Source organism: Schistocerca serialis, chromosome 2 (genome assembly GCF_023864345.2).
Source record: "Schistocerca serialis cubense isolate TAMUIC-IGC-003099 chromosome 2, iqSchSeri2.2, whole genome shotgun sequence".
Classification (NCBI taxonomy): Eukaryota; Metazoa; Arthropoda; class Insecta; order Orthoptera; family Acrididae; genus Schistocerca; species Schistocerca serialis.
In genome coordinates this window covers 225,389,812-225,401,989 of record NC_064639.1, presented here as the reverse complement: position 1 = coordinate 225,401,989, position 12,178 = coordinate 225,389,812, and the positions used below count along the sequence as shown (strand labels likewise).

Sequence of the window (12,178 nt, the reverse complement as noted above, 5' to 3'; positions counted from 1 at the left end):
ATAATTTTGTTGAAACGTGCTACTGCCGTCGGGAATCATGATATTACTGAAGGGATGTAAGTGGTCTGCAACCAATGTACGATACTCCTCGGTCACCATGTGGCCTTGCAGTAGCTCCATTGGACGCATGAATGTTTCCCAGAGCATAATGAAGCTTCCGCCAGCTTGCCTCCTTCCCACATTACATGTGTCAAGGAGCTCTTACCATGAAAGACAACAGATTCACGCCCTCCCACCGGCATGATGAAGAAGCAGTTGGGACTCATTAGACCGTACAACGCTCTGCCATTGCGCCTATACCCAGTGCCGATGGTCACGTGACCATTTCAGCCGTAGTTGCCGATGTCGTGGTGTGAACTTAGAACATGCATGGAGGCCCATCGTTAGGAGTGTTCGGTGCACTGTGTGTTCAGGCACACTTGCACTTTGCACAGCATTAAAGTCTGACGTTAGTTCCGTCTCTGTTCCCCGCCTGTCGTGTCTTACTAATCTGACCATCCGAAGACCACAGCATCCATCATGAGAGGTGGCCGCCCAACCCCGTCTGGACATAGTTTCTCCTTTGTATCGCCACCTGTTGAAAACACTCATCCCAGCATTCCTCGAACACCCGACAAGTCGTGCAGTTTCCGAAATGCTTGTGCCGAGCCTTCGGGCCCGTCACAATCCGCCCTCGGTCAAACTCAGGTGGATCGCTCGCCTTCCCCATTCTACACCCGCACAGCACGCTCACTGATGCTACATGTACCGTGTGTGTGTCTGAATAGCAGTCATTCCTGCTATCTTCTGGACGGGATAATATCGATAGAAGGTCGGTTGTCACAATGTTCTGGATGATCCGTGCATGTGACGATGTTACGAAATGATGTAAACACTGATTATGGTAATTACTAAGTTGTAACGATGTAAAGCCTTTGTTTTACGATCATCGTTCAATTTCACTGGCTACGAACGACGAAAAGCTGTTTTTTTTTATTACGTCATGTATGGATGTTGTCATTTTAAGATAGATTTTAATGATGTGTGAAGCCGTAATAGCACTGATCAATAATGTTTTATGATTTGAAGAAGGATATACTGTTAGCCGAAGCTACTAATCAATCTGAATGAAGAAAATTTCTTGTGCTATCTTGACTTCATGGGTGTTCAATCCCTGTTGTAAATAAATTCACAACAGATCGCATGTCTTCTGGTTGACAATGTCTACAAGCTAAACAATTTTCAGAATGAGATTTTCACTCTGCAGCGGAGTGTGCGCTGATATGAAACTTCCTGGCAGATTAAAACTGTGTGCCGGACCGAGACTCGAACTCGGGACCTTTGCCTTTGGGGGGGGGGGGGGGGGGGCAAGCGCTCTACCAACTGAGTTACCCAAGCACGATGCACGCCCCGTCCTCACAGCTTAACTTCCGCCAGTACCTCGTCTCCTACCTTCCATACTTTACAGAAGCTCTCCTGCGAACCATGCAGGATTAGCACTCCTGAAAGAAAGGATAATTTTTAAATAATTTCGATTTAGACTTTGCTTCACTGTCTAGGGTTCAGAACGGAGTTATGTACTATCATGGTAAGATACTGACTAAGATCGCCTCAACATAAAGCAAGAATATCGGAGTCCCTACCAGTTCAAAAGAAAATTAAAACATATTTCACTATCCAGTCTTTCTACAGATTATCTCAGTATCTAGATACAAGGACAGAAAATTGCTGTTGTGCTCAGTAGCAGTGTTTCTTATAAAACTGTATGAAAAGTAATAATCTACGGAGAGTGTTGTACCTTACAATACTTTTCAGATATTCACCTGTAGCCATCGCCGTAACAGAAGTTAAATATAATTTTTTATTTCATTTTGAAATGACAGAATTCAATTTATGTTTGCAGCAGTCGTTTTTTGAAATTAAAAAAAAAATTACTCCAGAAACTCTAGAAACCTCAGAAGACAAAAGTAAAACAATGGAGTAACAGGAAGGAGGAGATTTAGGAACAGCTGAATGCTTAGGAGGTAACTGTGAGACAGCGTGAAATGAAATTTAATGTCAACAAATGTGACATCTTGGTTACAGTTAGAAATAAAGATAGACCAACTAGCGGAATAAGGATTGAAGGTGGACAATTGAACTAGTTGGAAAGTATCAGGTACTTGGAAGTGTGATAGAGGAAAGTAGAAGAAATGGGAAAGAGATCAGTGAACGTGGCAGACAGGCAGAAGCATTCCTACGAAGTGGTAGGAGCATGTTACTTTTCATATGTTTGGAACAAAGATCTCCCACAAAAAAGCAAAGAACTAATATAAAGAAGTTACTACATCCCAATGTCGACAGATGCATCTGGAAAAGGGTAATGAAAAAGGGAGATATAAGCAGATTACATACATGTGAAATGAAGTTCCTCAGAAGTAGGATAGGAGTAAAAAGGAGAAATAGGATGAGGAATAAAAGAGTAAGAGACATAGTGAAAGAGGAATTCTTGCAGAGCGAGATGGAACCATCAAGACTGATATGGCATGGGCACTTAATGAAAATCAAGAGGATGCCCAAGAAGATACACGAAATGGAGATGCGAAGAAAACGACCATGAGGAATACCAAGGAATAGATGGCTGAAAGGTGCGGAGGAGTGTGTTCAAAAAAGAGGTAACGATTGCACCAGAGTGAAGCAGAAAGATAGTGGGAAAACAGGATTAGATGACGACACTTGTGCTCCAAATAGATCCGTACCAGGGTTGGAAGCTGTTTGATGATGACGATGATAATGACTCCAGAAAAGTAAAGTTGTTTTAAATGTGAAAAAATGTTTCAAGGTTCAACATAGTCATGTATATAGGAAAACATACAATGAGGTGTCAAAAGTCACAGGGTAGCGATACGCGCATATAAAAATGACGGTAGATTGCATACACAGGGTATAAAAGGGCAGATCAGTGGCGCAGCTCTCATTTGTTCTCAGTTGATTCATGTGAAAAGGCTTACGACGTGATTATGGCAGCACGACGGGAATTAACAGACTTTCAACTCGGGATGTTAGTTGGAGCTACACGCATGGGACATTCCATCTTGTAAATCGTTAGGCAATTCAATATTCTGAGATCCACTATGTCAAGAGTGTGCCGAGAACGCCAGATTTGAGGCATTACCTGTCACTACGGACATTTCGGTGGCCGACACTGTTCACTTAAATGACCGAGAGCAGTGGTACACTACTGGCCATTAAAATTGCTACACCAAGAAGAAATGCAGATGATAAACGGGTATTCATTGGACAAATATATTATACTAGAACTGACATGTGATTACATTTTCACGCAATTTGTGTAGATAGATCCTGAGAAATCGGTACCCAGAATAACCACCTCTGGCCGTAATAACGGCCTTGATACGCCTGGGCATTGAGTCAGTTCTTGGATGGCGTGTACATGTACAGCTGTCCATGCAGCTTCAACACGATACCATATGGTGAGAGATCTGGAGAATGTGCTGGCCAGGGCAGCAGTCGAACATTTTCTGTATCCAGAAAGGCCCGTATAGGACCTGCAACATGCGGTCGTGCATTATACTGCTGAAATGTAGGGTTTCATAGGGATCGAATGAAGGGTAGATCCACGGGTCGTAACACATCTGAAATGTAACGTCCACTGTTCAAAGTGCTGTCAATGCGAGCAACAGGTGACCGAGACGTGTAGCCTATGGCACCACAAACCATCACGCCGGGTGATAGGCCTGTATGGCGATGACGAATACACGCTTCCAATGTGCGTTCACCGCGATGTCGCCAAACACTGATGTGATTAACATGATGCTGTAAACAGAACCTGGATTCCTCCTCCTTACACGAAGCATCACAACAACGTTTCACAAGGCAACGCCGGTCAACTGTTGTTTGTGTATGAGAAATCGGTTAGAAACTTTTCTCATGTCAGCACGTAGCAGGTGTCACCACCGGCGTCGACCTTGTGTGAATGCTCTGAAGAGCTAATCATTTGCATATCACAGCATCTTCTTCCTGTCGGTTAAATTTCGCGTTGTAGCACGTCATCTTCTTGGTGTAGGAATTTTAATGGCCAGTAGTGTATTTGGTTAGAGTTGCAACATTGCTTAAATTCAGTGTGGGATGTACGATGAACGTATCCCTTAGGACAGTGCGGTGAAATTTGTCTTTAATGGGGTATGATAGCAGACGACCGACGCGAGTGCCTTTTCTGAAAATACTACATCGTCTGCAGCGCCTCTCCGGCGCTCGTGAATACACCGGTTGAACACTACAAGACTGGAAATTTTTGGCCTGGTCAGATGAGTTCCGATTTCAGTTGGTAAGAGCTGATTAAGCTTCGATTGAGGCGTAGACCCCACGAAACCGTGGACCCAAATTGTCAACAAGGCACTGTGGTATCTGCTGATGGCTCATGATGGCTGTGTTTATGTGGAATGGACTTGGTCCTCTGGTCCATCTGAACCGATCACTGACTGTAAATAATTAGATTCGGCTACTTGGAGACCATTTGCAGCGACTCATAGAGTTATTGTTCCGAAACTTATCACCAAGCAATCAATTGGTCGCGATTGGTATGAAGAATATTCCGGACAATTCTTCCAACATGAATGACGTAGAACATTTATGAGACGTAATCTAGAGGTCAGTTCGTGCACAAAATCTAACATTTATGAGACGTAATCTAGAGGTCAGTTCGTGTACAAAATCGAACATTTATGAGACGTAATCTAGGGGTCAGCTCGGGCACAAAATCATGCATCACTTGGGCAGTTATGGACGCCTATAGAGGCGGCATGGCTTGATATTTCTGTAGGGGACTTGCAACGACTTTTTAAATCCATGAGACGCCGAGTTGCTGCACTAAACGGGGCAAAATGAGATTCGTCTTGATGTTATCAGGTATCCCATGACTTTCATCACCCCAGTGTATTCCATTCAAATTTATAAGTTCTGGGCCGGTCGGGGTGGCCGAGCGGTTCTGGGCGCTTCAGTCTGTACCCGCGCGACCGCTACGGCCTGCCTCGGCCATGGATGTGTGTGTTATCCTAGGTTAGTTAGGTTTAAGTATTCTAAGTTCTAGGGGACTGATAACCTCAGATGTTAAGTCCCATAGTGCTCAGAGCCACTTGATTTGAACCGTAGCAGCCCCGGCAGTCAGTGAACTCCTCACGACGATGGCGGAGATGGCCATCGAAAGCTCGAGCATTTTAGTCGAATTGACGCGGCTGGAAAACCGAGAACATTTTATTCAGTACAGCCTATAAACTGTTCTCCAAGATTCCCCAGGAAAGTTTCGAATCACATCTAAAAGAGGTAAAAGATCAGAAAAAAGTGGGATTTATGAAGAACCGATCCGTCACTGGTCATATATTTGTGTTAAATGCAACAGCATCAAAATATTTGGAATACAGCTAAACAGTGGAACCATTATAAGTTCTGGAATCGAGATAATCTTGTCAATAGTGTATTCAACAGTCTGTGTGTTACATTATTAGTCTATTCACACCAACATTGAATAAGTAAAATCAAATTAAGAAAAATTATCATCAAAAACCATTTATAAGATGAAAAGATTTTGAAATCGAAGGTATCAGTAAGTAACACAAATTTGGCCCGCCCTGTTGGCCGCGCGGTCTAACGCACGTCTTTCCGGGCGGGAAGGAGCGCCTGGTCCCCGGCACGAATCCGCCCGGCGGATTTGTGTCGAGGTCCGATTAGCCGTCCAGTCTGTGGATGGCTTTTAGGTGGTTTTCCATCTGCCCCGGCAACTGCGGGCTGGTTCCCCTTATTCCGCCTCAGCTATACTATGTCGGCGATTGCTGCGCAAACAAGTTCTACACGTACGCGTACACGACCATTACTCTGCCACGCAAACATAGGGGTTACACTCGTCTGGTGTGAGACGTTCCCTGGGGGGTCCACCGGGGGCCGAACCGCACAATAACCCTGGGTTCGGTGTGGGGCGGTGGGGGGTGAAGTGGACTGCGGTAGTCGTCGTGGGGTTGCGGACCACTGCGGCTGCGGCGCGGACGGAGCCTGTCCGTCGTTTCTAGGTCCCCGGTTGACATAACATAACATAACACAAATTTCCATTTTAAAGTCAGGGAAAATTCTTAAGACGTTAAAGAAACAGTTCATTTGAAATTATCTCGTATTCCGTGGTATAAGTCTTCTTCCGTTTCAAGGTACGAGATGTTGCACGACCGACAAAGTTTCGCTTAACCGTCCACACGTTATGTAATGTTAAAAAGATACAGCGTATTACTCATGGTAAAAGTCTGTAACTAAAGAATTAACAATAGCCTCAAAATAGATTTAATATATTATACAGCAATTACGTATGTAGACCTCACAATATTTATAAACGCTGCGTAGAACACTATTATGTGGGCAATATATCGTGGCAGATGGCAGGGACCGCAAATAAACGAGAACTTAAGGCTAACCCAAGCGAGAGGAGTGGTGCGGGTGAATAAGCCCCGCCTCCCTACGTCCGTGTTGTGTGCTTCCACGAAAGCAGACCTGACCGTCATTAGGGATCAGTGATTCCTTTTGTTGTGGTGAGAGTCGCATAGAAATTCGTTTAAGAACCAGGCTTAGTATCACCACTCACTTTAAAATAAGAAAATAAAACAAGCAATCCATAACGCAAAGTAAATTGGAGAACTCACAGAATTTGGTAGTGGCTACAGCGCAATTGTTTGCTGTGGTTGGCAGTGGTAGTTCAGGTCCGACCTCTACGGGTATCTTATGCAACCATACTTCGAACCACTTCCCACCTAAAACCGCCACGATATGGTCTTTGCGTAATACCTCGTGTATCACAACAGAAAAAACGGTAGAAAAACTAGAAACTGCTTGGGATGGTCTCTAGTACGCTATACAGCATGTGATTCTGTAAACGGTTTCTAGACCGAAACTTCGACTGGGAAATATTACATGTTCCTAGGTGTACTATCGTTCTGGTATAACACTCTGCCCTACTACAAATAGGAAGCAGTATTTAAAGATTTAAAAATATTTTCCTTGAATAATTTGATTGTAATCAAGTAAATATTTAAAAAAAAACTAGTTTATAATTTCAGTTGAATGAACCAATAAACAAGACCACTTCAGCTGCATGATAAACCCTTATCTCTGATCCAACTAGTTTCGCAGCGTCACAGCCACGGCCTCACGGATAAAGGTTCATTTCATAATCTATCCCAAGTGATAAGCAGTAGATAACCACTCGCGATAAAACTGTTTAACCGTCAAGAGATCGGTAGCCCAATTTAAAACAGAATAGAGTACAGGGAACATCATCCCAATACAGGAAAACTAAGGCTTGGCATCGGTGTGACAACATGAGGTCCGCAGTGACCAATTAGTTCGTTTAGGCCTTAGTTTTTCGGTATCGAGATGATTTTCCCTGCATTCACTCTGTTTTGAATTGGACTCACGACCTCTTGACGGTTAAAAAGTTTTATCACAAAAGGACAAAGTCTACAACTTAGCATTTGGAATAAATTATGAAATAAATCTGTATCCCTGAAGATGTGGCTCTAACGCTGCGAAACTAGTTGGATCAGAAATAAAGATTTAGCATATAGCTGAAGCAGTCTTACTCGTCATGACTCAGTTACAAAATTTTCTGGAGTGCACGAGTTGGTCTAAAAGCTAATGTGTTCACTGATGTCGACGCTAAACATGTACATACGAGGGTTGGAACTTTAATAGTGGCAACTATTCATTTACAGCCGTTACAAAATAGATATGTTTTTCAAAGTTTTACTGAGCTACAAAGTAGTCACCAGCATTGTGTATAACCCGTTGCCAGCGATGTGGAAGTCGTAGGATACTCTTAGCAGTGCCAGTTGTATTGACTGTTCGAGCGGCGCGGTCTATTACCCGACAAATTTGTAGCAGTTCTGAAGCGAATGCCATGAAGTGTTTCCTTCATTATAGAAATCGAGTTGAAGTCACGAGGTCTTACCTCAGGGGATTGCAGTATCTGGTATAGCACTTAGCAGCCCCATCAGTCAAACAAATCAGTAACAGCTTGCACTGTTACGTGCTTGAGCATTGTCCTGCGAAATGATGGTCAGGTCCTGCAGAAAGTGGCATCACTTCTGTCTCTAAGCTGGTTGTAGGTTGTGTTTCAAAAATGAACAGCATGGAGACAGAAGTGATGACACTTTCTGCAGGACCTGACCATCATTTTGCAGGACAATGCTCAAGCACGTAACAGTGCATGCTGTTACTGATTTGTTTGACTGATGGGGCAGCTAAGTGCTATACCACCTACTATACTCCCCTGAATTAAGCCCTCGAGAGTTCAACTCGATTTCTAAACTGAAGAAAACACTTCATGGCGTTCGATTCAGAACTGCTACAAATTCGTCCGGCAATAGACCGCGCCGCTCGAACTGTCAACACAACTGGCACTGCTAAGAGTATCCTACGAATTCCACATCGCTGGCAACGGGTTATACACAACGCTGGTGACTACTTTGAAGGTCAGTAAATCTTTGAAACACGTCTCTATTTTGTAAAAGCTGTAAATAAATAGTTGCCACTATTAAAGTTCCAACCATCGTATGTCATGTAAATTGGCTTGTGCCACATCATTTCGATAAAACAATGTTTCAGTTGCTCTGTGGTACTTGTAACTAACTAACTGACTAAACGTCTACTAACAGCAAATACAGTAGCTCTAAGCTGTAGTAAAACTAGAGGGCTAGCTTTCTTTACCCAGAATATCAGCTTCCTTACTAACTTACTCGATTAAATTTCGATGGCAAAAATGTCAAAGCATTAGGCAGTATAGTAATAGTACATTGTTAATACAGTACACAGATGAGATTTCTATGATACCTTTTCTAATTTTAATGTGTACCTTGACTCGTTATACAACTCTGAAGGCTCTACTTCTTGCTGGGATCTGCGGAACATGGTGCGTGAATGAAAGAACGAATGAATGAAATCCTTAGAATTTCATTCATATCCTCCATAGGGCCGCAGGCAATGACAAATTTCTAACCTGGGAAAAACCTATTTAGGGACGTGATTCCACATATGCAAAAATGACAGAAAAATAAACATTTCAAATTAATTTTTACACATGTACGATGTAGGTAAAATAGCGAATTTTTCACAGTGACAATTGCTATTCAAAAATTTGTATGAAAGGACGTACCTAGCAAAGGCAGAGGATGACAGTTGTTCTTCATCTCGCACCCCAACCCTACAACTAGAAAAGAGAAACTTCTCAAACTGAACTCTCATCTTCCTTACCAAACAGAGCTATCTGAGCCGTGTCGGCTTCTTTTCTTTCACAAATTCGCCGCCTGTTCCACATGAATTCGCAGCCGCGGTATACGGGGTGGTCTACTGATAGTGACCGGGACAAATATCTCACGAAATAAGCATCAAACGAAAATACTGTAAAGGACGAAAGTCGTCTACCTTGAAGGGGGAAACCAGGTGGCGCTATGGTTGCCCCACTAGATTGCGCTGCCATAGGTAAAATGGATATAAACTGCGTTTTCTTTTTAAATAGGAATGCCCAGTTTTATTACATATTCGTGTAGTACGTAAAGAAATATGAATGTTTTAGTTGGACCAGAAATTGTTTATCTTGGTATATAGAGTATTTTTTAATGATAACAAAATTCGTCAAATGGTGAATGATGAGTACTTAAAACCGTGGCCCAGTCCTTTCACGTGTTTGGTTAAGACGTATTCTGGAAGGTGAGATTTCAGATCACTTCAATATCATTTTGGAGAAAAGTAATATGCCATGGACATTGACTGGTAGCACGTCCGTGTCCAGCTCAGATACTGGGAAGGTTCTTGCTCGTAGGCTGTATGACTGTATTTGAAAAAAATAAATTTCATAAGTCATTTCGGTGGCAGATGGGTTTGCAGAAATACACTGGTCATTATTGTTCGATTCCCTTCCTTGCTATTTATCGAGGCAAAAACAGGTCACTGCCGTTTTTTAAGTGTCAAAAGATAATTTAACTGAAACAATTAAAATAGCAGCTTCAGTAAAAGATACTTTTCGCTGTAATATATAAATTATCATCTTGTAATTCTCAACAACCTGCCTTTTGCCTTACTAAAGAATGTAGGTGCAAACTGACTTTTTCCGAGGAGCCCCCAGCAGGAAAAGCGTAGGAAATCGAAATGCAGCCCAAGCTACGTGTGGAGTTACGGTGCTAATGTAAGTAAGCGTCTCTGTTACTGTAAATTATGGCAAATACCCACTTGATGAAGTCTTGTACAGCGGGTTCGCTAAGCTGCCAACGAACAAAAGTTTTTGCAGGCTCTCGAATGAGTGGGAGGGACTCCACAGGCGTCTGCCTAGCCGCCTCTACCAGGTCCACTTCCTTGAATATCTTGTAGCCTACAGATAGGTCGATCTCCGTCAGGTTTTCGTGCAACATCTGTGAATGAAACAGAAGAAAAGGTAAAAAAAAAATGCTAAAATTAGATTTAGGAGAAAAAATACTAGAAATGTTAAAAGGTTACTACTAAAAGGACAATATAAAAAAAAATTATTGGGCTGCTGAATAAGTTCGCAACGTTTTAGTAAGTTCAATGAACACAACAGATACATATAATAGACTTGAGTCGTCAATAAAGTATTCACTTTCACTGTCTACAAGAGTCTGCCAACGATGGGATAACTTTCCTATCCTCCGAATGTAGAAATCATGTGGTTTTCAGGCGAAGAACTCGTCGAGCTATGTTCGGAACGCATTATAAGTTCCTTGGAGGTTATTTGATAGAGAGCAGAAAAGGTGTCTACAAGAGTCTGCCAACGATGGGATAACTTTCCTATCCTCCGAATGTAGAAATCATGTGGTTTTCAGGCGAAGAACTCGTTGAGCCATGTTCGGAACGCATTATAAGTTCCTTGGAGGTTATTTGATAGAGAGCAGAAAAGGTGAAAATCTGAGGGCGCAAGACCAAGCGAATAGGCTGGGTGCGGAGTGACTTCCCAACCCAAGACCCGTATAGTGTTTCCTGTCGCTCCAGTAGAATGCGGACGGGCGTTATCGTGGAGTAACACCATTTCACGCAGTCTTCCTGGTCGTTGTTATTGTGTTGGGTCTGTAAGACGTATCAGTTGTCGGCAATAGGTGACAGCAGTGATGGTCAGACCTCCGGGAACCAATTCGTAGTACATCACAACATCGCTGTTCTACCAGATACATAACATTATTTTGTGGCCGCGCAGGCATTCGTACGGGGAGATGCTGCTTTGCTTGGACACAACCATTCTTTTCGTTTTGTTAGCATAAAACACCATTTCTCGTCACCAGTAACGATACAGGATAGGAATGGTCGGTGTTGTTCACGAACCAACTGATGACGAGCAAGCAGAGATGTTTATATGACCATCCGCTGATTTTTCTGATTTTGGCTTGGAGCATGCGGTACCCCTCCACCCGATTTTTGAACCTTCCCCACTGCAAGAAAACGTCGCACGATGGTGATATGGTCATCTTTCATAACATTTGCCGGTTCTCGAGAACAGCGACGTAGCCAATTGTGCCTTAATGCGTTTAAACTATGTTCGCCAAACCCGGAAGTTCTTCCTGAACGTGGAGAGTCATTAATTTGAAAACGATCTTCCTTAAAACGAGAAAACCATTTTATTGCTTTGCTCTGTCGAATAGCATTAACACCATACACGGCGCAAATCTTTTCGGCTGCTTCCGCAGCTGTCACCCCTGTACGAAGTCAAATAGAAGAATATGTCGGAAAATTTCCGATTTCCCCACTTGGCACTCTGTTTTCTAGCGTACACAGCTCCAGTCACTATCTTAAAATGACGTAATGATAATATGTAAACTCTAATAGGAACAGTAAACTACAAATAAAAAATGACGATAGAAATAGCAACATGCGAAACCAAAACGCTACGAACGTGTACACACTTTTTGATCCGCAAACTCTTCTCTGGTTTTAAGTTAGTACAAATGTCACCATTCCAGAAAGCATTATTCGGAGCGCTCTAAAATCACACATGGAATTGGAGAGATTCATTGTAGTGATATTCTACGCCAGTTAACGGTGTTATGTCGTAATCAGTCAAATGGCTCTAAGCACTATGGGACTTAACATCTGAGGTCATCAGTCCCCTACACTTAGAACTACTTAAACCTAGCTAACCTAAGGACATCACACACATCCATGC

At 42.7% G+C, this 12,178-nt stretch overlaps 1 protein-coding gene across 1 annotated transcript in view; it reads right to left on the bottom strand.

Annotated features, from left to right (window-relative positions):
* LOC126455491 (UDP-glucosyltransferase 2-like) overlaps window positions 1–12,178 on the bottom strand; it is a 105,862-nt gene that overhangs the window by 63,432 nt on the left and 30,252 nt on the right. The window contains exon 3 of the mRNA XM_050091242.1: window positions 10,240–10,418. Within this exon, the coding sequence (XP_049947199.1) occupies window positions 10,240–10,418 (179 nt within the window). The remainder of the gene's footprint in view (window positions 1–10,239; window positions 10,419–12,178) is intronic.